The 27,865-nt window shown below is 42.5% G+C and overlaps 3 protein-coding genes across 3 annotated transcripts in view; 1 reads left to right on the forward strand and 2 right to left on the reverse strand.

Moving 5' to 3' along the window:
- The window catches only part of LOC115360657 (alanine--tRNA ligase, cytoplasmic), a 29,986-nt gene extending 20,040 nt beyond the window's left edge, over nt 1-9,946 (reverse strand). The window contains exons 1-5 of the mRNA XM_030053709.1: nt 9,812-9,946; nt 6,161-6,318; nt 5,205-5,393; nt 3,121-3,266; nt 338-529 (exon numbers count right to left, since the gene is read on the reverse strand). Coding sequence (XP_029909569.1) covers nt 338-529; nt 3,121-3,266; nt 5,205-5,393; nt 6,161-6,304 — 671 coding nt within the window. The 5' untranslated portion in view covers nt 6,305-6,318; nt 9,812-9,946. The remainder of the gene's footprint in view (nt 1-337; nt 530-3,120; nt 3,267-5,204; nt 5,394-6,160; nt 6,319-9,811) is intronic.
- Nucleotides 9,947-10,399: 453 nt separating this feature from the next.
- Nucleotides 10,400-12,406, forward strand: exosc6 (exosome component 6). The gene is made up of 2 exons (XM_030052731.1): nt 10,400-10,816; nt 11,693-12,406. Exons 1-2 carry the CDS (start codon nt 10,539-10,541, stop codon nt 12,237-12,239), a joined length of 825 nt encoding a protein of 274 aa, XP_029908591.1. The 5' UTR covers nt 10,400-10,538; the 3' UTR covers nt 12,240-12,406.
- A 1,824-nt stretch (nt 12,407-14,230) lies between these two features.
- Nucleotides 14,231-27,833, reverse strand: tgm2l (transglutaminase 2, like). Its single transcript, XM_030054018.1, has 15 exons — nt 27,818-27,833; nt 26,567-26,737; nt 25,635-25,865; nt 24,705-24,823; nt 22,611-22,739; nt 21,651-21,828; nt 20,666-20,801; nt 19,946-20,049; nt 19,300-19,442; nt 18,971-19,070; nt 18,507-18,652; nt 17,881-18,010; nt 17,045-17,205; nt 16,050-16,186; nt 14,231-14,479 (listed from the first exon to the last, which is right to left on the reverse strand). Exons 1-15 carry the CDS (start codon nt 27,831-27,833, stop codon nt 14,287-14,289), a joined length of 2,094 nt encoding a protein of 697 aa, XP_029909878.1. The 3' UTR covers nt 14,231-14,286.
- Nucleotides 27,834-27,865: the final 32 nt, after the last annotated feature.

The following is a 27,865-nucleotide window of genomic DNA, read 5'->3' on the forward strand; positions in this document are numbered from 1 at the left end:
GACTGTCACTGTGTCTATGTGCTGTGGGATTTTGTTCAGATTTTTCCACTCCACACCACTAAGGCTGCAATAAGACTTGAAATGACAATAATAACTAACTACCACTGATAAAAACCAAGACCAGACCAACAGAAGCAGTGAAAAAAGAGCCACACAGGCAGATGAGTAAATATGAAGGATTTAAAAGCTTTTCCCACAAGGCAACACAACCTAACATGATGTTTCATACTAAATGTAGACAATAACATGAGCGGCTGGTGCCTGGTATGAAGAATTCTGCACACCGGGGCTATCAGATCTGTGTGTGTGTGTGTGTGTGTGTGTATCAGCTGACTACCTGTTGAACTGGATGAAAACCAGGTTCCAGATCTCCAGCACGTTGGGATCGTCCTGGTTCACCAGGTGAGAGGCGTCTCTCCCTCCAATGCGGTCGAAGTGGATTTCACTGCAGGGGCCGCAGGGGCCGGTGTCTCCCATCTCCCAGAAGTTATCCTTCATGTTGCCAGGCAGGATACGAGCCTCGTCCACCCTGACACACACAAACACACAGTGATGCTTTACCTGAATCAAACACTCATACTGATGTACAAGTTTCGGCTAGCACAACTTTTACAGAAACACATGAACGAATGTACGCATACATCACAAAAGAATGGTTGCCGCAATGTTTGATATGTTCTTATGGGCTTTTGAATGGTTTGCATAACGACATGTCAGCGGCGGGCAGTATACACCAGCAGAGATGATATGCCAATAGAATCTGTGTGACGCTTCAGATTTGCCCACAATGTTCCTACAAGATGAGCGAGTGCAGCTGCAGGCGATCCATCTTTGCATATTTACATTTTATAGACTTTCTGTCACGATGTTTGTCAGCTGCAAAACTGCTGAAAACAGGTGGGCTGCAAAAGGGCTGCTGTGCGAGCAGCACCCATGTGTGTTCGTTTATGTAAGCAAGTGACACAGATTGTTTCGCTCCTCTTTTTGTTTTTGTTCCTAACTGCTTTTTTTAAAAAAAAAACGTGACTAAATACATTTCTAATAGGGATGATAAAGTTTGTTCCAGGCCTTGAAAGTAAAACAAGCACACCTTCTAATCCCCAAACAAATAAACAAACAGAACAAAGACAATGAAACTGTGTCAAAAAAAGGGGGCATCCTGCTTTCAAACATTCAAATGCTCAGCAGCAAACTACATTCTAAAGCTTTACCCAATTTGCCCTCGGGGATCAGCAAAGTTTTTCTGATTCTGATTTGTTGTTTGCAGATTTGCCAGGAACGACAAGACGACGCATGCCTGAGTATGAACACAATATGTTTGTTGCTTTGTTTTAATCAGAGGTGGGTCTTTCAAATAAAATAATTAACTGTGTTACCTGATCTTCAAATAAAACATTTAAATTTCTGCATTGGTGAAATTTTAAATATGTTGTGATATAATTGGTACGGTGATGACTAATAATCGGACATGAGGGAGGAGGGGAGAGAAGCTTCTAGAGTCGCTGTTATTGTAGGCAACGTGGCGGCTCTGTGGGATTTGAGGGAAGAAAACAAAGCAATTTCCCAAAAGGACCGATCACACATATGCGGTGCGACTATTTTAACCGGGGCCAGAAAGACGGCGGGCTTTTTGCATCATTCAGGCAGAGCTCGGCTGCTGGGTCACAGGAAGTGAAAAGCGATTGGTTAGGGAGTTGTTAAGCGATGTGCTACCTCCTCCCAGGAGACGATGCATGACAGAAAAAAACCTCCGTAAATGATGCTTATTAGAGTGTTTCCAAGACCTAAAGGCTACATCATTTGAAATATTTGCCAGCATCTTCGACCTTGTAAATCCTAAGTGCCTCCCAATGGTTACAGCTAGTAGACAGAGGTTTTAAAACGGTACACTACAGCATTTTTTATTTCACAGCTCCACTGAGTATTCTAGGTTTTGTTGCAAAGATATTTTGGTTCCCAGACACAAACATGATTTATATTATCCTGATGCTTCCTGTAAACACATTATGAAGTTTACACAGCTCATCCTGCTCTGGAATAACTTGTACATCTTTATTAAGCACTTTTAGCATTTTGTCTTGACAGCACACTGCGACCATAGTGACTGCAGCTACAGTGATGAAATATGCTTGACGTAATTCATCACTGTATGTCCTATGTAAATAGTCTGCCACTTTGCTATCAGTCACTAATGGATTCTGCAGTCCCATTTTTCAGCTCACAGCTGCCTGCCATATTTCCTTGTCTTAAAGAGATTCTTAAGCCCTGAAGTTGGTAGGATTGCTTTTTGGGGCTTTCCTCCCCTTTGTGGATGTCGTCGTACATAAATTAATACTCACAAGGATATTGGGATGTTCAAATATTGCTTGTACTAACTGCAGAATTCAGTAAACCCCAATTTTTTCCAGAGTTGCTCTCCAACTTTGCCCATTCTTTTCATCTTTCTGCAATTCTGTTTGAGACCAATGATAAATTGTGAATACAGACCCCTCATGCAGCAGAAATGCCAGTGGGGGAAAAAAAGACGTCTAACAATGATGCTGTACTGAATTGTTTTTTAATAAATGGTCATGCTTGTCCAGGCAAAAGCTGCTGGTTTGACTTCAAATCCATCAGAGGGGAAGTTGGCATTGTGTGTGCCCAAGTTCAGAGCAAAGTTGATTAATCTGTTATTTTTTCAATTCATCATTTAGTGTGAAAAACAACGCAAGTCTCATGGGAAGTTGTCAGAGTCCAAAGTGATGTCTTCACATTGCATCATTAGTCTGACCAGCAGCCAGAAAAAATGAAATGTTAATTTATAATGAAAATGGAGAAAAATAGCCATTTTTTTCCCCATTAAAATGATTAATTGATGATCAAAAATTACAAGTGTCCTGTCAATTAACTAATTGTTTCAGCACTGGACTAATCTATGTTTGATTGATCAAACTCACCTTGACATGCCCTGACAGATTCTACACAAGAATCTCATCCACTTTGTTTCTGGGTTACAGACTCAGATTTTATTCTGTTAGTCCATCAGAACTCAGAATATCAGGACACAACAAACAGAGACAAGAAAACGGCACAAAAATCATGTTTGATTGATCTACTGACTGATGCTGCACCTCTACTCACCCCAGGTCGATCCAGATCTGCTTGCACTCCAGGTCGGGCTCCAGGCCTGCAGCAGTATCACCTCCGAAGTAGGTGACGTACAGACGATCTATTGGAATACCAAACTCCTTGGTCAGCAGCTCCAAGGCCATCTCACAGGCCAGATGCTGCAAAGACGGGAGGGGGGAGGAGAGAGGGTGACAGAGGACACAAGGAGGAGAGGAGCCAGGAGGACAGAGAGGAAACAGAAACATGGGCTTAGCTCAGCAAGTCAGTCTGTTGAGGCCATTTCTAACAAGCTCTTATTATTTCCTGTTGTTTTCAGCTGTTTTCAACGTAAATAGTTTGGCAGCACCTAGTGGTTGTTTTTGGTGCTAAACCAAGCGCACAGCATTATCTGACCTCACCCAGGAAACCTCATAACGAAGGAAGGTGTGCTGAAATGAGCCGACTGGTGAAGACGCCGCAGAGATACTGTCCTCAACCACTGTGTATTTTTTTGGTTATTCTGTTTGGTTTAACCTTAGTTTCTTTGGTGAGTTGGTTTATCCCCAACTCGTTTGATCTACATGAAAAGGCCTGTTTATTTAGTGGCATGTTTGTTTGGGGTTTTGATTTCGTTAATGACATGTTAGTCAGCCAAGCATTTATTGCCAATCCTAACAACTCTCTGTACCACTCAAACCCTTGGACCACCCGAACCATCATGCATCATCAAACTGTGAGCAACCAACTAAAAAAATACAGCGTGTTGATCGTGTTATGGCATCTGTGGGCGGCTATTCCCACTTAACGTAGAAGCCATAACACAGTCAGTGGGTTTACAAGCACACAAGAAACTGGATTACTGAGAGTTATTGCAGGAAATCGGTAACATGCATACAATAAGCTGATTACTCGAAACCCAGAATATATGCGCTTCCCCAATAATCAGGTTTCCCCTGACCCCGACATTCCCTCTGCTGACTGCGGTGCTGCAGTCAACTCACACCCGGCAGAGAGCAACCAGCCCACCTCTTGTGGGGATTTCCTCGAGCGTCGCCCCTCCACTCTGGAGGGTAACTTTTAATGTCCTGTTCTATCTTATTCTACTTTTAGCTTCTTTTTATTAATTGTTTTTATGTATGTTTTCTTGTGTTGCTTTTATATTGTTTTAATGCCTTTATGCTCTATGTAAAGCACTTTAAATTGCCTTGTCGCTGAAATGTGCTATACAAATAAACTTGCCTTGCCTTGCCTTGGAGGCAGGCAGTATAAAATGTGTTGTTTTGTTTCCTTATATTTTCATCAGTGGTAACATTGCCATAACATTATGAAGTATTCTCCAACAACCATGAAGAGAATGTCATTTTTACTCTCCCGGGCGTTTTGCAGTGTGTATTTATTGTGTTTATCCTGTCAGTTTCCTTGTCCAGGCTCTTCCCTCACACATGTGCACACAGAAGAAGCTGCGCTATAATCGTGTTTCTCAGGGAGAAAGCTAGCTGCTTAACACCAATTTCTCTTCACCCCTTAAAGTAATAAGGGGAACCGGCTCTCTCGTTTACATGGCACTTGAGAAATCAGGCAACCGCCGCCCAAGGGCAAATAACCTGACTATCAAGGTGCATGTAGATGCAGTTAGTTTGTTTACAGGGGGAAACTCACACACACAAAAACTAGCACTCACTCTCAAAGCAGAAATGCAGGAGTAAGAGTTTTTCCGTATCAGATCAACCTTATCAGCTCTACTGTGCATACTTCAGCTGTGCCACTGCCCTCCATCATATAATGAACACCACAACAGAAAAAAACAAACGAGTGCAAGAACAAACTTACGACGGAAGAGGCATGCGATTGATGATTTTCATTGTTGATTAATCTTTAAAAAAAAAAGTATCGATTTTATGATACGAAGAGAAAAGTAAGATAATGAATCCACAAAGATTTGCCATTTCTACTTGATAAATGATAATCAATTATTAAAATTATAACTGATAAACTTTATGTCCACTGACTACTTGATTGTTTCAGCACTATTGGCAAAAAATCGTTTTGCCAGACCCCCGCTAGGGTGTCACTCACTGACTTACTTTATTAGAGTTAGTTTGGCCACACAGAAATACCTTGAAGTAGTCCCCGAAGGACCATGAGCCCAGCATCTCGAAGAAGGTGTGATGATAAACATCTTTGCCCACATCATCCAGATCGTTGTGTTTGCCTCCAGCGCGAATGCACTTCTGGGTGTTGGCGGCGCGGCGCAGCCTGGCCATGGGGTGGGAGGGGTCGATGGTGTTGAGGAAGATGGGCTTGAACTGGGAGAAATGGGAAAAAACAGCAGGAATGGATACAACAATGAATTATTATGTTGTGGAAACTGTAGTTATATCTTTAACAAACAGAACAAATCAGACCTGACTTTTGGGAAGACTAGTGTAATTTAATTTTCTGTCTATAAGGTAAACAATTAACCAATTAATAATTTCAGCACTAAAAAAAGACAGACACACAAAATCATGGCAGTTGTTGGGAAATTTTCATCACCGATACCTGGATGATAACAATACAAACACCACAGGATGCTTTTTATTCCTCCATACTTTGGGTAAATCAAAACTTTGCAGCCTATGTGTTTGTCGTAAGTCTGGTTATAATAATCAGAATCAGAGATACTTTATTGAGCCCTGAGGCGAAATTCGGTGGTTAGTAGTTGTTGGAGCTGCAGACACCTGCGGAGAAAAGTAATTTCATCAACCAAAATTTGAAGAGTCTCCCATCAGACTGTTTCTGTGTTGGTCGAGTTCACAGGTGCACCAGTGGTATGAGTTGTAAACAGGACAATAAGGCTGTGGGTATCACAGTGTTGTAAGCAGTGCTGTTTCAGGGTGTTGTCTTCTCTTCCTCTCACTAATATTTGTCTCATATATAAATTATATTCTTGTACGGTGACACTTTGTCTAATCACAGAAAAAAGATGGACTTTTCCTGAGATCTGTGAGCTGCAAACAAACACTGTGTGGCTTCAGCGTCATGTTATAAATCTGCTGGCACCTAAAAAGGAGGAAAGTACAACAAAGTCTACCTGATTCATGCCGGCATTGGCGAAAAGCAGCGTGGGGTCGTCCAATGGGATGGTGGCCGACGAGTGGACGTACTGATGCTCATGGCGGCGGAAGTAGTCGATGAACTTCTCGCGGATCTGAGCTGCACTCAGTGAAGAGTCCATTCTGGATCAGCTTCCTGGCACACATCATAATAACATCCATTAATGATGGCACATGCGTACTTCATGAAACGATTCCACATATTACATGGTTAACAATTCAATACAACGACAAATGTAACCCTAACCCTGACTAAAATAAGATGAATGACAAGTCAGTCTTGCTTGCAACAAAATTGGCTTCACAGCAATGGCACTGGCTTGCTGCCTTTACAAAATAAAAATGAAGTAATAAAGTGCATTGTCCCATACCTAACATGACTTAGTTTGGTTTAGCTGTTGATTTGTTGATTTGGCTGTTGTACCAGAGTTAGTACAGAGCTCATTTTCATCTGCAGTCCCAGCAAGGTTAAGGGAGTGACTCTCAAGAGCAAGGTGGTTTTTAATGAAACAAACAAGTTTCATGCCCAATTAAATTGTTCTGGGTCGCTGATTTTGTTCCACAACGGCAACATGGGCATTTGTAGATTTACCGCTGGTGCAGCAAACAGCACGCTGGTGGAAAAACTTTATCTGGTCCAAGCGTGCAGCAGCTGTGCCCAATTATGACAAAGAAATGGGAAGTGACAATATGGAGAATTTGCACCAAAGCGTATGATAGCCTGTTCTCAACGCATGACTTTTATCAAAGAGTGGGATGAAGATTTGGGCAAAAACAGACCAAACCATCAGCGCATCTACTGACGAGGCTTTAGGCTTCAGTAACTAGCCTCAGGATCAAGTTGGAGATTTATTGTAAGACTAGTTTTTCAAGACTTGTTTGAGATTCAAATTTGCTTCAAATTCTGCTATGAACTGGAAAAAAAGACGCCAACCAAGGAGAAGTGAAAACAGCTGAGGTAACGCTGCCTGTCCGACGCTCCCTAAGACTGAAGTGTCAGGGGTCTCCCTCAGTGAGCATCATCACAAACAGTTCCTCCAGTGTGTCGAGCTCTTTGCCGTCAAATGTGCGGTCCCTGTTCACCAGCTGTTCTTCAAGTCCGACAGAGAGGCTAGAAAACTGGTAGCCTGCCATTTATTGTGGCACACTTTCCTGGTTCTGCGGTGTGTTCGGATTATAAAAATCGTTTAGCCTGCAGGCGCTATAAAGGGAACAAGACTCAGTTATGACAGGCTAAACCAGCTTAACCACTCCTGTGAGTCCATCTGTCCCCTCAGGGGCTGCTTCAACACACTCACCTTTAAATGGACACACACATACACACTCTGCATTACATCCGTTTATAATGTTAAATATTTTATCTTGGAATGGTACTACAGAATGATAGGGAGTTGTGATGTTTTCCTTTAGATGTACTGAGACCTGTCATATAGCCTACAGATAGCAAAACACGTCCTAACTTGTGTCGTTAGGAGAGAAGCCCTTTCTCCTGACGGCTTCTTCAACATTTAACATCTGCTTGATGTGCTCAAGGTCTAATAATAATCCAAGTTTATTTTTTGTACAACATTCGACACCAGGTGCCATGTCTCCCAGTTAAAAACTCCAGCTACGCATTCAGTAGGAATTTGTGGTGATGTTGCACTTGTGATGGTTTTTAAATTTAAATATGCATCCGACAGGTGCATCCTGGTTTGGACGGGGGAACTGGTTTTCTCTCAAAGCACAAATTAAACTTTACAAGTACAAATAAAAATTCCAGAGCCCATTCAGGAGTTTTCAGGATCAGGACTGTTTTGCAGAACTGTTTGAGAGGCGCAAGTGAGTTTAAGATTTTAAGGAAATTAATATTTCACTTCATGTTAATGTAAAGGGCTGAAAAAAGAAAACCAATATGGAAAGGCCTGGGGCTGAATAAGACAACTAGTACAGAATGTACCAACCCACAGGAATGTATAGTGATGATGCATAAGCTAGAACTGGGTAAGAATATGATATATATTATGTTATAGTATCAACCTTGATAGTTAAATTTTCTATTAGTCTTATGCAACATGCGAAAGTTTGATGGTGTTTGACCCCTGGCAGATCGCAAAACGAAATGTGTCAACACAAACTGGGATAATTCTTGCAAGAAAAGGTAGGTAAGGAAAGCCACAAACTCTGAATCCTTTACTTAGGTTTTTTTCACCATCAACCAACATTTCAGGAAGAGTCTTCAGGGTTTCATGAGAAGGCTCTGCCAAAGTCACTGGTTAACGATGCAATAAACCTGAGTAAAGGAATGAGTTTGCAGCTTCTCCTTTGTTTCCAAACAACTGCATCTGCTCCATGGCCTGCAGATCTTGTTAGGTGTCCATCCTTACTAAAAAGGTTTTAAAACATATACTAACCAAAACTTAATTCTATTAAATTACTTCAAAGGCCTTGAATTTACAACATTCAGTTTCAAACACACCCTGGTAACGACTGCGTCAGAGAGCACAAAGAAACAGTGTACTATCGACAGTGTAATTAAAAGACAGTCGTGCTGAATTCCCAGTGGTGAGCTGACTGGGACACTTGCTGGCATAGGAAACCCCACAGCTGGAGCCCACAGATCCCTAAGGCTGGCAAGCGGATGGTAAACAGCCCCTGTGCCCCTCCTGACTACGAAACCGCCCTGCTGGCAACCGCAGAAAGATGTTACACTGCTGCACAGAGATGGAAAATCTGTTTTCCAACAGTTTGGTGGACGTATATACATACAGATAGGGCTTAAGAAAGCTGAGACCCTGGTGAGGATGTCATCAAGGGAGAAAACACCGCAGCTCCACAACAGGAGACTGGCTTTGTGGACTTTGTGGACCTGGGGTGATTTTACAGGGGAACGGGTGGATTTTTCTGGATCCTATTTTTCAACACACTGAAAGAGCACTCAAGTGGATGTGCTCCTGTCATCAAGGGAGACAACTTAAGGAGAGAGTTATTTCAAATGTTTACTTTTTTTTTTTTTTTTTTTTTTACATACCAGATATTACTATTTCAAAAGGCGTAAGGGTTAGCCTTAGACAGTGACTGATCTGTTTTGATCAATAATAACACTGAAGTAACTGCATTTTCTACATCCAACTGATATTTTTATGCTGCTTTTTGAAGAATGTTCAGTTTCCACTGTTGTTAAACTTAAAATAAGCGTGAACCCATAGTCAAATCGTACAGATATCCGGCATAAATATCGAAGTATGAACATTTTGCCCATATATATAGTTCATCCCTACTTGCCACTTTTGCAAATGTGCTGCTAATTAAGGCAGCACATGTATGCCTATGTAATTTAGATAATTACATTTATACAATAACAACATTGGCGGGGGGAAAAGACATTATTTCGGAGTTGGTTCTTCAAGTTTTTAGCTCTTAATACATGAAATATCCGCTTGTGTTTGGTCAGCCGGTTAGCAGTGATTGTCAAAGTGCTAGCTAATGCTAATGCTAACGTCAGGCAAGCTGCAGTTAGCTAACACCTAGCTAGGCAGGCTACGTCCACCTACCTACCCAGCTATATGACACAACACCTCCACTTTTCAGTAATAAAAAAAACAACCGCTGCTTTATTTATCGACACATTAACAAACGATAATACTCACAGAAGTCGCTAGTCTGTCAGAATGATTCAGGCTCCGCGTCCGCACACTGCTCAGCACACCGCCGCTCCACTACAGGGAACCCGCAGGACAGGGGCTGGACACGCCCACAGCTCGCAGCTTATTGGTCCAGCCTCAGCGGCACGTCAGCGAATCTCGATTTCCATTGGACGAGCCTGCTGTCAGTCAGAGCCGAGCCCGCCACCTTCGCTCGCACGAGCTGCACTGACTTTGGCTGATGCAATGAAAAAGGAACCGGCGTCAATAAATTTATTTGTTTGTTTTATCCTCTTATCGGTGCCTGTGCCGATGATGAGACGCGAAATAAATTCTAAATTAATTTTGTGTTTTTCACCCGGTTACAGGCTGTAGCTGCTGTCTATGTTTGGTTCCCCCTGATATTGAATGATCATGAGTTGCATCATCTATTTGGTGTCAGTTTTCTCAGATTAAAACTTAAACTAAGCATATGTTGCTTTGTCGTAAGGGGAATTCCATTGCTGATAATCGCGTTCACACATTTTAACTTGTCCTGCGGCTGCCATGATGTCAGTAATATGTTAGTAGTTTTTATGCCACGCATGAAGCTTCGCCTACTAAGGCGGAACTGTTTTTCCGTTTCCGTGTTTCCGACGGGACACATCACGAGCTGGATCGATTGAGAAAACAGCGCAGCTTTTTACCTACACGTGGGTTTTAGTTATTAAAGTGCACGTTGCTGTGCATCAACATGCCGACTGACAACAAAAGAGTACGCCGGCCGGAGGTGTCGCAGAGCCCGTCCGTGTTTGCGTGCAGGCCGGCGGCCGTGCTCCCGGCGGCCGGGCCCCGGGCGGACGGCCGGCGGCGGGACCAGGTGGATGTCCGGCCCGTGTTCGTCCGCTGCGGGCTCGTCAGCCAGGCCAAAGGCTCCGCGTACATAGAGGCAGGGAACAGCAAGCTGATGTGCTGCGTGTACGGCCCCAGAGAGACGGACAGGAAAGACGAGACCGATATGAAATGCGGAAGGTACTGAGCCCAGTTTTAAATCATGTGAAGTGTGAAGTTCTCTTAATTTACTGTGATGCCTCCTGTAAGAAGGGCTGCAGCGCTGTCAATAGTTAATCGATAAAACACTGATCCTGCAAAGTGTCAAAATACTGATGAACAGAGCCCAAACCAGCCAGCAGCCACACTCTGCACTCTCCATTCATAAAGACAAGGAGAAAAATAAATACGATCCTGCGGCTGGAATATTTTGCATTTCACTTGATATATGACATAATAATCAATTCTCCAATTTAGATTTGATTTATATTTCTTATGCATCAGTGTTTTCCTGTGGAGTCGATTTGACCTCCTGATTGCTTTAGCTGTGCAAAATATAAGAAGTATCAACATTTTACACACATTTGTTTTGGTTGTTTTGGACACTGAGGAGCTCTAACATGCCATCCGAAAACTTCCCTCTGCCCCAGGGCCCTAACAGAACATAACCACACCTGTAGTAACATATCCACACCTGTAGCTGTGTGTGAACCAGTCCAGTTCATATGACACAAAAAACCTGATTCCCATTAGGACTTTGATGTAGATTTTATTATAATAATTTCCTGGAGATTTAATTTGTCCAGTTGACCCCAGCTGATAAAAATAGTAAATTTGAAAGTAACAGCAGAGTTGAAAGCCCCTTTTGTCATAAACTGCCATTTTATTATTGTATATTATAAAAAATACACAGGTAATTGAGGTGTAAATGGTTTACCCTCCATGCCTCTATATGTTACTGTGTCATATTGGGTGTTGCGGATGGACGGTGATGTTGAATTGTTGTATCACTGGTGAGGGAGGACTCTGACAGTCTGCAGATGGTACAGCTTTGGCTCTTTCTCTGTGTGTGTGCAGGCTGATCACCGACATGCGCTTCGCTCCGTTCTCCTGCCCGGAGAGGGGCTCCTGGATCCAGGGTAGTGAGGAGAAGGACTTGTCCCTGATGCTGCAGGAGAGCCTGCGGCCGGCCGTCTGCCTGCACAGGTACCCCCGCTCTCAGGTGGAGGTCAACGTGATGGTTCTGGAGAACAGCGGCTCCGTCCTGTCCCACGCCATCACCTGCGCCTCCCTCGCCCTGGCCGACGCCGGGATCGAGATGTACGACCTGGTGCTCGGCTGCTCCATCCGCCAGGACGGAGCCTCCTACATGGTCGACCCGACATACCTGGAGGAGAACGGCTGCAGCTCGGGCAGCGAGGACAACCAGGGGCGTCTGACGGTAGCGTTCCTCCCCAGCCTCAACCAGATCTCCGGGCTGCAGTCGGACGGCGAGATGGCTGAGGAGACGCTGACAGCCGGTGTGCGGACTTGCATCGAGGGGTGCTACAAACTTTACCCGGTGATCCAGCAGGCTCTGGCCAAGGCCACACGCAAGGCAGCCCCTCCCCCCTCCGAGAGCTGAGACGCTGTCCAGCTCAGCATCACAGCTCCTCCTCCTGGTTCACAGGCGTCCTCAGAATCTATTTTTGTATGTCTGCTATGTATTGTTGTAATCAGTTTTGATGAGACATATTTAACTGTATTGATTTTTTTAAAGATACTTACAGTAAATAATGTACATAAACAGCACGTTCAATTCCTCGTCCTCATTCTAAGATCAGCAGTTTGGATGCTGAAGCTCCAAAAACAACCCGACATTAACAAGGAAATACAGGGAGGCAGAAGAGAGATGAAGAGAGGATCTTCATATTGACAGGACAAATGATAACTGTCGATCAAGCTATGATTTTTTTTTTATTATTATAAATAAAATCAAGAAATAAAGAAAACTAAAGAAATAAAGACAAATGCTCATGGGAAGTCAGCGAAGCCCAAAGTGATGTTCTCAAATTGCATCCTTACTCTGACCAGCCAACAAAAAAAAAAAGCATTTTCAATCTGGATTGCAGCAGTTTTGACTTTTTGTTTTCAATTTCAGTCCAAAAGGTCAGGAAAAGTATTGTGTAATAAGAACTCAACAAAATATCATATTGTTTTCACTTAGGACAGCACAGGTGAACACACAATAGGCAATGATTTTGTTATTATTATGTCAGTGATACGACCCACAAACCAAACAAATACTTGTTAGCTTTTGTAAACTTTTTTTTATTGAAAGCATACATATATTTGATATCAGCTTAGCATTACACAGTCACTCATAAAAATGCATAAATATTGGAGTAGTGTCAAGTGTTTCATGCAAAAGGAGTTTTGAGTGCAAACAAATGTAAGTCATCATATTCGTGCATAATAATCATAACCATCATCATAATAAGATACTCCAGCACTGCATACACAACCAAAGTTTAACATAATGCAAGTGTTTAAGGCAATAGAAAATCTTGTGATTGATTCAGTTTTACATTTCTTTTAAACAAACCGTAGTAAAACACAGTGGTAAAAAAAAAAAAAAAGTACAAAGCAAGGCACTCAGTCACATTAAGAGGTTTCACACAGAAATATCACGAGTTACAAACTGCATACTTACTGACTTACATTATCTTAAAGGATAAGTTTGGTATTTTTCAACACCGGCTGTAATAAAATGTTTATAACCGTACGGCACAACCTCACCGCTTCAGTTAGGAGACGCTCACGCCGCTGCAGCTTCTCGCTCGTCTTATTTGATTTTAGTTCTTGTTCATTACCGTCCCTGGAACTTCTTTTTACAGCAACCGCAGTGCATCCCAAATATTAGTAACTTTCCACAGGACAACATGAAAACATACTGTTTTCAAGAGATACTAGACGATATTATGATTTTCCTGAGACTGAGGGTGAGTGTCTTGTTGGATTTTGTTGAGGATTAAGTTCAAATTTATTTAGAGCCCAAAATCACTGTTTTCTAGGGCTGGGATGATATGATTATCTCCTTTATTTTTTGATGAGGCTGTGATTCTCCTAGAGGTCACTATAGGTCATTTTATACAGCGACATCCAGTTTGACAAAATGCTCTGCCTGCAGTGAAATGGCTGCTATGGGGGCCAACATCATCACACAGGAATCAAATGTGGCTCATTGAATCCACAAGAGTCTCAGCTTTCCAGTCAAAGCCAACTGATGCAGCTCCAAGACTGTTTAGGCCCCAGTCTGCACACACACACCATTTTACAACAGGCCACAAGAACACATGTGGACTGCAGGCTTTGGGGCCCAAACTGCATGGGATTAGCAGAAGGTGGGCGTGTCTGCAAAGGGGAGAGGCTGCCCAGAGAACCCATTTTCATTCAGAGAGCTGGAGGTCAGAGGTCAAGAGATCACCTTGAAAATTAACATTGTTCATTGTTCACGTCGGATTTTCCTATTTTGGAGTAACATCTTTCCTTGAAATCAATTCAGTAATAAAATCTCCTCTCTAAAGCTGGAAGTGAGGTTGTGCTGTGTGGGTTTATATCCCTTCAACGTAAATTTGTTCGCATTCCTTCACAGCAAGAGAAAATCACATCATCAAACATCAGTTAACTGGTCAATTCAGAGGTATCGCACCAAAAATACCCATCGTGGAGAGGCGCGACCTCTTGTGGACAAGCACGGTGGCCACTCCCTTCACGTCCTTCAGCTTGTCGGAGTCAAAGTCGATCAGGAGCCTCCTCAGCCCGGTGCGACTGGGCTTGATGGAGAACCTGACGGCAACCTCCTCACCTGGATTCAGGACACCACTGAAACACAGACAGAGACAGAGAAATGCTTCAATTCATGTTTTTTTGGATTTAAAAGAGGTGGTTTTGGCTTTGGTGGATAGCAAAGGCTGGAATGGAAGGAATGAAGAGGTGAAGATGGTGGACAGAGAGAGGAGGTAGGGAGACAGATGGAAGACGACACGAAGAGAAAAAAGCAGGAAAGAGTGACAGAGGAACTGATGGAGAGGCAGGAGAGGAAGTCATTGTCTAAAAATGGACCATTGAAGGTGAGGGAGGAAGTCAGCATACAACAGCATACAGGAATAAGCATGTAATATGACTTATTCAACATTTTTTTGCCAGTTGAGTCTAAATGGTCCTCGCTGCAGTTTTTCATGGTGTAGTTTTTATTGTGAAATTTGGAAATGACAAAAAAAAAAAAAAAAAAAAAAAAAAAGAGCCAACAAACTTGAAGCGGGTTCCACTTCTCATCTTTGCTGACTGAGCTTTTATTGTGAAAGGTTCCACAGTCTGTCACTGATCATTTGTTCTCTGTAATGGATCTGATTTAAAATGTAGTGAAGGACAAAACTCAGGCAGAACTGGACTGAAGTAAAAGTAAAATTACTGACTTAAAAAATACACAAAAGTACACAAAATAGCTACTCGATTACAGTAACACAAGTCAATGCAATTAGTTATTCCCACGTGTGTTACTGTGTATGTGGTACAGGTCCTCACCCACAGATACACCTACAATTAACTTGTGGTTTGATTTCAACATCTGTTTTCCTTGCCAAAAAAAAAAAAATCCTGGCAGGCAAAAAAAAGCACAACATCTAATAAACCACTGAAATGTTTAATATCTGAAGGAGGAACTGTGGTAAGACTTTATAGGCTTTACACTCTAATTCCCACTCCGAAATGATGCTAACACAGCAGCAATGCTTTTCTGGAACACGCTGCATGACATTTTGGCTGAACACTCACACACACACACACACACAGGCCTTTTTTTTTTAGTCTCACACTTTGGAGCTTCATTTGAAACAATTCAAAGGCGATGCATCATACCGGACTTGTGATCTTTTACTCTTGTGTCCTAAAGCGACATCACTGCGTTTTAATCTGTCTTCTGTGACAGATGTGCACATGCTCAGTGGGAAAAAAAAACAAAAAAATCAATCCTGATCTGTGCATTCACACAGCGTCACATCAGCACGAATCAGATCTGTATCTGCTTTAGGAGCACATATGAAAATGGGCCAAATCAGAACTGAAAAATCCAGATTGAATATGAGGCTTTTCGCTGTTCACGCTGCCATATAGAATCAGATCTGTGTCACATCTGAGGAAAAAAAATCAGATCTAGGCCACTTTCTGCTGGCTGTCTGAACGTAGCCGAAGCTGCACATCAACCAACATGGATGACATGGTGAATGTTTATGAACGAATATAGGACAGGTTATGGGTCAGGCACTGGTTTGTAGAACTGGACCCCATTTCATTCTGTCTAATGATGTGAACAGAACAACCACACACACACACATACACACACTCAGCCAGATGCCTCTCACACACAACCAGGTGACTGAGGCTCAGCTCTTACGGGACAGGGATCTCGGTGGCGGGCAGCAGGCCGGCTCCCTCCACAGTGAACACGCCGCCTCTCAGCTGGACCGGCAGAGGGTTGGTGAAGGAGACGACGCCCGTCACCTCCTCATGTAGGAAAGCCTTGCCAGAGATCTGGAGGGAGAGGAGACGGCCTGGTTAGACGAGGGAGTGAAGCTGGTTCCTGTATGTAAGAGATCTGTCATACAGCGATCCGGTCCTCGTGGTCTGAGAGTTTTGTGATGGATTTTAAGGGTCGAGAGGGCAAAGACAGTGTCAAAAAAAATTCAAAACAGCACCCCTCAGCACTCCACAGTACATGGAAAATTCAATGGTGGAGTTTTAAATTCTGACATTGTGCAGTTCTCATTTTTTACAACACTCTGCAGACATTAAAAAGAGCTTTTAAATGCATTCATTTTGTTTTTCCTCTCAAAACTGTAAACACGCTTTAAAAAGTTTTTTTTTATGAAAATAGGATTAATTGCTTCACTGCTTCATTACATTACATTTCATTACTGAAGTTGTAGAAGACTAGAATAATACATTCAAGGTGCCATTTTGCTCGCAATGAGTACTGAGGTTTAAAAAAAAAGTGGAGTGCAAATTTCAACTGTAGCGTAGTCAAGAAAAAAAAAATCAAATTTGTAACATTAATTAAATTCATAGTGATGGTAAATGGCAGCTAGAGCTAATCTGGACCCATTTTCCCCATGTTTCCAAGGGCTGTGTATTCATGGTTTGTTTAATGTCCTGTGATGCATTCAGGTTCCTGCAAAAACAACCGCAATCACAGAATCCTGGGGGGGTCTGCAATAAGCCCAGCTGCTAAAGGTGTAAATTGTTCTTCAGTGTCACATAAGCAAACTCTTTGGGCTGTTTGAACCTGTTTACTGTGATCAGCCTCTATCTCTCCACCATCTGCCTCCTCTTATGACATGAAACTACCACGTGTCCAGCCGCAGCCTCTGAGTACGCTCAGTGTGCACGCACCCTGATGTGGAGTTCAGGCACGCTCAGTTCGATGTTGGTCGACTCCAGGACCGGCTCGTTGTGCCGCGCCGACTCCGCCAGGGCCAGCACCCTGATCACATGATGCTCCGAGACGCAGGCGGCGTACTGCTCGTAACGCAGGCGCAGCACCTCCCTGTGGGCTGAGCAGAGCACGCACACACACACACACACACACACACACACACACACACACACACACACACACACACACGATTATCATCAAAAGCAGAGGCAGAGTAGCAACACCTGCATCTTCTTTTTGTTTTAGAAAAGTGCTATTCAAACACAATTATTATCATTATCATCATTATTTCATTATTGGCGTGGAGAAGAAGTATAATACCCCCTTTACAGATTTATTTGGGCTTATCAAACCCAACAGAAGTTTATTAATCTATAGCGGCTCTAAAATCAATCAATAAATAATATACATGGCTACCTTCACACAATACAACTTTTGTACAGTTAGCTGCAGGCTGCAAATTGCAAATGCTCATCCAGAAAATCCCAAATGAGGAAGCAAACCCCGTACATGATTTGCATGAAACAGTTCTCTATGTAACTTCTATCTAAAATGAGAATCTGAATTTGCATCCCAGCTGCAACATGTAAAACTAGCCTGGTGCTCCATTTCTAATATTTTCTAATAAATTTAGATAATGACACAATTGTGTTTTGAGTGTGTTCAAACAGTCACCCAAAAGTACCTACTGTTCAGTGAGTGCCGTGGCTGTTTGAGTATTTCGGAGTAGTTTTGGGGGATTGATAGGACAACATTTTCTTGGATCCACCTTGTCGAAGGGGAAGCTGCTTACCTTTGTGAGCCGGCACGGTGATGCTGGTCGTCCTGCGCTGACACTCGCCCCGGTGCAGAGAGTTGTACGTCACGGCCAGGCACAGCACGGTGAGCTGAGCGGTGGCGTCCTGCTCCCCGTCGTTCTTCACCTGCAGGGACAGAGGAGCGGCGGTGGGAAGAGAACCAGCACATCCTACAGCACCGTCACTCTGCAGATATTTAGCTTGAGCAGAGGTCACAGTTTGGTGTTGAACTCCACTGAAGTAAAGACTTGGATTTAAAAAGAGGGTAAAAGTTGTTGAGGTAGTTTTTGTGTTCCAATCCAATCCAATCCACTTTATTTATATAGCACAATTTTAACAAACACAAGGTTTTCCAAAGTGCTGCACAGCAAGATAAAACACCACAAGATAACACAATAGAAGCAGAATAAAAAGGTGAAAAACACAGTAGGATAACACGATAAAATAAGATAAGATCAATCAAAATAAAATCAAATAAAGTTAAATAATAATAGTAGCCTAATAATAATGTGATCATTTCCATGTAACTTTGTCTGTAAATGAGAGCAGCTGGAAACAGGGAAGAAGGGAGTTTTCATAATTTATGTGAAATGTATGTTTGTAAAAGTTTGCTTCTGCGTACCTCAACGATTACGTCAAAGTCTGTCCCGAACACGGGCTGGGCGTGCCTGATGGACAGCTGCAGTTTCTCTGGTTCTGCCTCCCCATTGGTCGGATGTGTGACCCGACGCCCCGCCTTCTCAAAGATCGCTCTCTCCTTCTGTGAGCCTGCAAGGAGGGAAGACAGAAAGAAAGAAAGAAAAGAAAGAAAGGATGTGTGCTGCATTCATTTGAAATCAGAAGTCCTTAAAAACAACATCCAACTTGTTAAAAAAAAAAAAAAAAAAAAAAAAAAAAGAGCAGTCATCAAACTCATAATTACAAATTGGACATTTCGGTATCCTGGGTTCAGAGCTCTACTTTCTCCAGTTTCAGGCAGAAAACAAATTACTTTTTTGTTTATGGTGAGTGTTCATTTCCACGGCTGTATACATTTTTGGTTTCCCAAAATGCACTGCTTTATTGTCTGTCTGTTTTCCAGCCAACCTTCAGGGTATTTGTACTGCAGAGTGACATCTTCTCTGAAGTTCCCGTAAACACTCTTGGTGCTGATGTTCCTCCCCACGCTGTTCTGGTCCACTCTGAACTACAACAACAACAACAACAACAACAGTAATGATGAAAATATAAATCACAATCATCCTCAATAAAACTGAGTGATTTAAAAATTGCAGCGTAACAATGTTGTTTTTTATGTTTATGTTAAGTTGTAAACATGGAAAATCTTATTTTAAAAAAAACTTTCTTGTGGAATGGGGAAAGCCAGATGTAAAAAAAAAATAATCAGTTAATTTAAACAAAAAAATGTATCCCACCTGCCGCTTCCGGCCGTCTGATTGGACGATCCAGTGGATGATGTCAGCATTGACCTCAGCGAATATAAAAGGAGCGTCATACTTCACTCCCAGCTCGCCCTCCTTGATGGCCTTGATGGGACACGGGCCGCAGCGGTACACACCTGGACAGGAGAAAACCACAGAAATCACAGGTCATTTATTTACTCGTCACAGATTACGACTTTTTTTTTTTTTTTTTTTTTTTTTGATGAAGGTGACATGAATGATGCCAGAAAGACATGTAATATTCTTTCAAACAAATATTCATGACAAATTCAGAAGAGCCCAAATTATGTTTAAACAGCATCCAAAAACAAAAACAACAGCTATTTTATAATTATATAAAATTAAGAAAAGCGTGTAAATTCTAGCATTTGTGAAATTTAATTATCAAATTGATTAATTGATTATTAAAATGAAAAACAGCCCTGAGGCCAGTTTATAGAAAAACACAAGGAGGTTTGACAGGATTCTGGGAGAGGAGAAGAGGAGAAAGATCATGAACAACGCAGAGAGGTGGAGGGAGGTGAAGAGAGAGGAGCAGAGAGAAGAGGTGGATAAGAGAAATAGACAGAGAGAGAGAGAGAGAGAAAGGTGGAGAGGAAGAGAGGGATGAGGAGCGCACCATCGCTCCGCTCCTGAGGAGTCGGGTCCAAAGCCTGCCAGCCGTCGTATCCTGCTGCCAGATCGTCCCTCCTCATCCACGACTCCACCCAACAGTGGTAGTTCCTACAGCCAGGAGAGGAAACGAGGAGAGGAGACGAGGACGGGAAATGAGGAGAGGAGAGGAGACCAGGAGAGGAAACGAGGAAAGAAGATAAGGAGAGGAAACAAGGAGAGGAAACATGGAGAACAGATAAGGAGAGGAAACAAGGAGAGGAAAGAGGGAGAGGATACATAAAGAAGAGACAAGCAGAGGAAATGAGGAAAGGAGATGTGAGGAAACAAGGAGAGGAGAGGAGAGGAAATATAGGTGATCTGGTGTGAAATATAAATACAATAAAATATCATGTAAATATAAAACAACAAAATCAGGCCAAAAAAGTCTGAAACCAAAGAAAAGTCATAAAAAAAAGATTTCAGTTCATTTTTGCAGAACATGCAGTTTACATTAATATCAGCACATCAGGGTGAGATTAACTGGTTTGTCGGTGCTAACCAAACTTTCTCCCAGTTCAGACCAGTAGCTTTTTTTTTCTGTCTGTGGAATAAACTGTGAATTAGTTCACCGCAGTATGATGAGACAAAGTGGCAAGTTAAGTTAGAATAATGACCTCTAATGTCTTATCTGAAAGCAGTTTTGATGTTCAGTGTATTTAGTGTGTGTGTGTGTGTGTTGTCCTACCAGCTGCTGTCTCCACTTCCCGTCATGTTCTCCAGTTTCTCGTTGATCAGGACGTCCAGGGACAGGTTCCCGTCCACGTCGTGAGCCGAAGAGAAGTTTGTGATGCAGCGAGTTGGGATTCCCAGGCAGCGCAGCACTGCCGGCACAGCGGGGGTTAAATTCACACAAAACCTGCTCCCTTCTGTCTTTCCCTCTCTGGTCTTTGCAGAAATCCACCAAACCAGACTCACACCAGTAACCCAGCTCTATCACTCTAAAACTGCAGTCCCATTAACTATAATTATTTCATAGACTATTGATTTAAGTTTTTTGCTTTTATTTTCTTGGCCCATTTTTAAGCAAGCTGCCAAAACAAATCCCATCTAGCCTGCTGACATGGCTATAAAGTGATGAAAGTTCATTTAATTGCCTCGCAGTGACTGGCTATATAAACCTGGGTGAATGCGAGGTGATGCTACAGGCTTTCATTTCTCTTATTTCAAAAATCTCAGTGGAAATCTCAAAAGTAATTTGACTCATCCAACCCAGTTCCCCAGTGAGCTGCACATATTAACAAGAGAATTTGAGCACAGACGTGTTTTAGACCCTTTGAAACCTGGATGGATGTCAAAAAAGAGAGAAAATTAGATATCTAAATGTATTTAATTTAATTTATATTCAAATTATATATATATATAGAAGGATGTTACACGAAGAAAAAAATGTTGTTGCTAATTTTCATATCATTTTCCTTTTTTTTTTTTTTTGCTTAATTTCAGGGCATTTTTGTATTTGTTTTTGTTTTTTTTACTTTTCTTTCTTCTTTTTTTTCACTTATTTTTGGGGTAATTTTCTTGCAACATTTTCTTATTTCTTGCAAAATTTGGGTCATTTCTTGTTTGACTGCAAATTGCCTTATTTTTTTTTATTATTATTATTTTTAATCAAATGAATGTGCTCAGGTTTCAAAGGGTTACCTGTGAGTTGTCTGTGTTTGCAGCCTCACCTGTGCAGGCCACGCCGGCGAACACCCAGCACTGGCCGTACTTCACCGCCCTGGCGCCCGACTCGCTCCACCTCCTCAGGATGGGCACGCTGCCGGTCCACCGGTATGGCGCCACCCCGTCTGAGTATGGCTCCACCCAGCGGCCGGAGAGCACGCCCCGGTCGTCGTTAGAGTTCACCTGGACAGGTACAGAGGGAGCTTCACGGTCAAGGTGGTGACTCAGAGATGAAATGACGCCACACAGCTCAGGTTTAAATATGATAATGCATCTTTATCCTTATCTTGCACATGTGACCTTACTGCTGTGCTGTTTCTGCACTTCACAGACATCACCTGTCAATCAAACAGTGTGGGAGGGGCTTAAATATTCTCTTGATGCAGTTTGAGTTTCCAGACACCGACTGTTTACAGCAAAAAGAGAAACTTTATGAACTGAACAAAACCTGAATCATTGCCGTGTGGATGAGGATGAGTGAACACCAAAGGTTTGGTCTTGTATAGAGGTTCACCGAGGACATGCAGTGTTATTTTGGGTTGTTTTTTTTTTCTGGGAGATATGAGAAAATATGTTTCGTAATCTCGAGATAATTACTGTTTTCTGGGGATAATAAGTTCTTCTATCTTCTATCTTGACAGTACTATTTTGTTATTTCCAGAAAAGAACTTATCTCAAGAAAATAGGACCGAAACAGGAGGATATTCCACGAATCAGGATTAAAAAGTCACCCAGATAACTGTGGGAAAAAATGATGCTATATCGAAGTGATTTAAATCTGTAAAACAAAGGTTGAATGTTCTGCTTAGGGTCATGATCCAGCCGTCCCTGGTGACGGTTAACAGATAAAATTTCAGAAGACATTCATTGACACTTTTTAAAGTTATCTGGCCAACTTGCTGATCCTGCTTTGTGAAAAACCCCTCAGGACTTCCACGGTCTCGTGATCTGTCGCTGCTCCTCACCATGGCTGAGACCGTCCTGCTGACGTAGACGGGGTCCGATCTGCTCTTGGTGTCCATCTCCGAGTTCCTCAGAGCGGCTCTGGAGTTGTCCAGGATCTCGAAACAGATGTCCACCACATGGTCCTCGAACTGAGTGACAGAGAGAGAGAGAGAGAGAGAGAGGGAGAGAGAGAGAGAGGCATAAAGACCAACAAAAATAAAGAGGTGATCATGAGAGCAAAGCTGGAGGAACATGAAAGAACAGAGAGGTTCCTCGTCGGCCAGGAGAAACTTTCCTCAGCCAGAATTCCCTCAGCTGAAGTCTTTACAGCGATGCATGTAGCTGACCTTGAGCAGGTCCGGTCAAAATAATAATAAAAAAGTGATCTGATGGTTTCACACGTTGAATGAAAATGAATTTGGCTTCGTGAGGTCACGCTGTGCCAGCTTTAGGAAAATATGCTTTAAGTCTCAGTCCGTCTCTCCGTCTGAAGGCTGTTTGAGTTGAAACACGTTGGTCAGCAGCCAGGTGTTTAAAATGTACTCAGCCGTGTGATAATAAAGGCTTTTTAAATGTTTTTCCAACAGAACAGTTTGCCTTGGGTGTTCTTTAAGTTCGCTGGTCGTATTTTACACAGAAAGGAGACAAAGTCAAATATATTTTCCGTTGATCTAACCCTCTGCAAAGAGCTGATTCTGCCTGATTGAGGACAAACACAAATCTCATTACTAGAGGCCTCACAATACGATATTATCACAATACTTAAGTCACAATATGATTGTATTGCGATTTAAATATTTTTCAGTATGCCGAGTATTGCGATATATTGGGATTTATAACCTTTTTACAACTGCAAATTATATTCCCAAGAGGAAACTTTGTCAACATCTCTTTCATCTTATAAGATAATGTTTTCATGTTCTTCAGCTCACCTCACGTCAAGCATTTTTACTGCAGCAAAATGGGACAGACTGACCGACTCTGTCATAAAAACATGTCATAAATGTTGCATCGATTCTTGCCGATTCTTGTCATCGATTTTTTTCCCCAACCCCTCGCTCCTATATCTCTTTTTTTATGGCATCATTCCGTCTTTACTTCAGTGGAGAAACTAAAGAAAAGCAAGTCACTGAAGTGCTGACTGAAGTGAGAAGTTGCACAACGGCAGTGAGGGAAACAGGCTGACATGCTTGTCACTGGACCAAAACTCCGTATCTGTGTGTCTCTTCTACATCTCTGCCGTCTGTCTGTCTGTCTGTGTGTGTGTCTGTCTGTCTGTGTGTCTGTCTGTCTGTCCTCCTGCCTGTTAGTTTTGCTGGCTGCTCTCCCAGCAGGCTGTGAAGGGACAAGCCCTTGTTTGTGCGGTCTGGTTACATTCTGACACGTCCCGTCGAGAAGTGTCCTCCGTCCCCCAAACACATTTCCTGATCCCGCCGTTCAGTCTCGGCTGTCACGCCGCTGCCACAATTCACACATTGCCACACACTCTCTCTCTCTCTCTCCCACACACTCACACACACACACACACACACACACACACACACACACACACACACACTGTTCACAGGCACTTTTGTCCCACATTGTCCCTGCAAAAAACTCTCTCTGAACAAGCCAGTTAGTCTCATGTTCAGTGTTCAAATCTTGTTTTTATCCAAATAAAGAAAAAAAAATTTCTCAGTCAGATGAGAAGATCCCACTGGTTTCAAACACAAATCAGCTTGTTTCCAGAATTTTCTTGAATTTTTCAGAGTCATTTTCTTGATCCTCGTGGGCTGATCTGACTTATTCTGCCTTGTTTCAGCAGATTTATTCCCAGGGAAAAACACATCCTGAAACAAGTGAAACTGCACTGGAAACAAGCTGGATTTTTTTTTTTTTTTTTTCACAAAACAAGATTTTGAGACCAAATTACTTATTAAGTTGGATTTTTTTTTTTTTTTTTCAGTGATAAAAAGCCCCCAAACCATCCATCTGCCACTCTGCTTCTTTCTCTGTTGGGTCGTAATGGAGGGAGGAAGTGCTCTACTAAAGCTGTGTTCTAAAAATGTGTGTGTATGTGTGTGCATTTGCATATTTGTGTGTGTGTGTGTGTGTGTGTATGTGTGTGTTACCTGTCCAAAATTCCAGGGCAGACTGACAATTTCATCCCAGCTTCCTCTGTAGATGATCCCATCCTCATTCATAATGTACTCCTGCAGCAGGCTCTCATCAGGGAGGTACACAGCATCATCTGGCGTTCACACACACACACATACACACACACACACACACACACAGTCAGCTGTGTTAGGAACATCAGCACAAACTGCCAGCGCTGTTTTGTGCCTTGATTTGAATTATTCCGGTGTCTAGACTCCTATTACAGGGGCATGACACTGTTGTTTTGCGAGAAATTCCTTCATTTGGTGTTTTGATGATGGAGGTGGAAAACACACAGACTCAGACACCAGGACGTCCCACCGGAGCTCAGCTGGGTCAAATCTGGTGACCGGGGGAGCTGGCATGTGGTTCACCACGTGGGAGAGACGGAAGCAACAGAGAAAACCCATCCCTGCTTGTTTCCAGTGTATTTTATTTCTCAATGCAAAAATATCTCCATCTTAATAAGTCATTTACTTTCACATCCATGGTTAAAAATTTGTTTGTTTGTTGTTGTTTTTTTAAGACAGGGTAAAAATCTCACTTCTTTCCAGTGCTAATGAACTTGTTTTCCCCATACTAGAGGACTGATCTGCCTTTTTATTCTGCCTTTTTTTATACTTGCTCCCAGAAAATCCCTGAAACAAGTGAAACTGAACTGGAAACAAGTGGAATTGTATCGTCCCGCTGGCAGATTTTTTTCTCATGAGTAAGACATTAAATAATAAAGATGGGATAAGGTGGGTATTCATTGCAGAAAGAACTTTATAAACTTTAAATGTTGCAAAGGACCTGAACATTTCAAAGCTGGATCCAAATCCCCAGGCGAAAATATGCACAAGCAGCAAAAAATCGCAATGATTCAGAAACAGCAGGAGCAGCGTTTGGCCTTTCTCTCTTACCTCTGCACCACGGGTTAAAGAGCAGGTAGAACATGTGCAGGCCTGTCTTCTGCAGGATGCGACCGTCCGGTGACATCATCAACACGGCCAGGCGGTACTGGCCAATGAGAGCGTCGGCTGGGCTGTGCAGAGTCAGCAGCATCTCGCTTTGCACCGCCTGCTGGCTGAACCACCACCGGTCCCCGGCCCCGCGCCCCGCCTGCACCTTGACCACCACCTCGTCCCGCGCTCCTGGACAAAAAAATGTGAAATATATTCAATAAGCCTCGCCGGTCACTTTAGGGTGTGTTGGCTAATTTGTCCTCCCTTCTGTACCTGATGCTGGACTGACAGCATGTTATGGACACTTTAAACAGAGGTGGAAAGTGGCTTAAGTACATTTCCATTTAGTGAGACTCTCCTGCTGTACATCTCAGAGGGAAATCTTGCCACTACATTTGTCTGACAGCTGGAGTTCCTCTGCAGAAGAAGCTTTTCCATGCAAAACATCAGATGTCCTGCACTGTTAGAGTGTAAACCAGCCAACAGCATATGGAGCAGTCAGAGCTACAACATTAAAATACTTCTTACAGGTTCATGCATCAATAATTTAACTCTCTGAAAGGAATCTTCACAATAACCTACCTCTGTTTTTTAATAGATAGCTGCATTTTACTGAAAATAGTTGTGCACTTTTACGAAAGACTTTCACTTTTAATGGAGTTTTCTTCCAATTATGGTCGATACCTCCACTTAAGTTAAATATTTGAGGATTTCTTCCACCACTGATGTGCAAACCTATCCTGATTAAAGCAGCCGAAACAGTGAGGGATTTTCTTAACAATAAAGACCGACAGTTGTGATTAATTATTGATTATTTATTTGATAGATTGGTTGTGATTATGAATAAGAAGAGGACCCTCCTGGTGTGCTGCATGTCAAAGCGGACTCACCCAGGTGCAGCACCACAGCCAGCTGGTGTTTGGGCGGCAGGGTGTCAGACATCTGCAGGCTGATGGAGAAGGGCTGCCCCCTGCGCACGATCAAGCGCTCCCGGTCCATCTCCCGGGTGCGATGAGCCCGGTTGTTCTCGTTGCTTCTCAGATCCATGCCGACAATCACACCTACACCTGAGAGAGGCAGAGGGGAGTGTGTCTGAGGTCTGTGGTGCTGATGTTAGATGTTTTGACTGGTGACACTTTGAAAACTCGTCAGGCTGAGCTCGTTTTGATCTTCGTGTTAATGAGGCATCTGTCCTCATCTGCAGTTCAAATCTTGTTTTTCTTCAAACAAAGTAAAAAAAATCTGCCAGTGGGATGAGATAATCCCACTTGTTTCCAACACTAATCAACTTGTTTCCAGAATTTTCTTGAATAAAGTGTCATTTTCTTGATCCTAGTGGCTGATCTGCCTCATTCTTCCTCGTTTCAACACATTTATACTTGTTCCCTGAAAAAAAATTTGAAACAAGTGAAACTGCACTGGGAAAAAGTGGAATTTCATCCCACTGGTATTTTTTTTTTTTACCTTATTTGAAGAAAACCAAGATTTGCACCCTAAATATGGGATTAATAACTTCTTAATTTTGCGATGTTTTTGCAGTGTGTAACGCTGTAGCTTTATTCTGTTTCTACCCACTTCCACCTGGTTAGGACTTTTTGTCAGCACATTTCATGCAGCTGAAGGTCTCTAAATCAATCAATCAATCAATTAATTAATTTTATCAGTAAGCACCTTGGTAATGCTGCTTTTGATAAATAATATTAGGCCAGATAACCTTTTCCACAGGCTGGATACAAAAATTTATGGGAAAAAGCCCCATTCAGCTTTTTTTTTGTTGAATTGTTGATTTGGTGGTTTGTGTTTAAATGAAAAAGGAAAACCACTTTAATTTTTTTCAAGTCAAACTAAATAAAAATAAAAACCAATGAACAAACGTGTGATATAGGTTTGTAACTGTTGGTCTACAGCTGGTTCTTCCTCTCACAGCGTAAAACAACACACAGATATGATGTAGGCTCGAGTTTCTGTCCCTGGTCGTCTGGTGTTCGCTGCTGGAATCAGGATGGGTCATATCACACCACAGTGAAGATTTATGCACCAGCACATTTTTCACCGACGCTGTAATCGCCTGCAACATTTCTAATATGGACAGCAGAGAGCGAGAGAGAGAGAGAGAGATGGACAGATAGAGAGAGTCTTACCGTTGTGGTTTGCCATCGCAGTCTCTCTCTGTCTGAGTTCGGATCCTC

Source organism: Myripristis murdjan, chromosome 6 (assembly GCF_902150065.1).
Source record: "Myripristis murdjan chromosome 6, fMyrMur1.1, whole genome shotgun sequence".
NCBI lineage: Eukaryota > Metazoa > Chordata > Actinopteri > Holocentriformes > Holocentridae > Myripristis > Myripristis murdjan.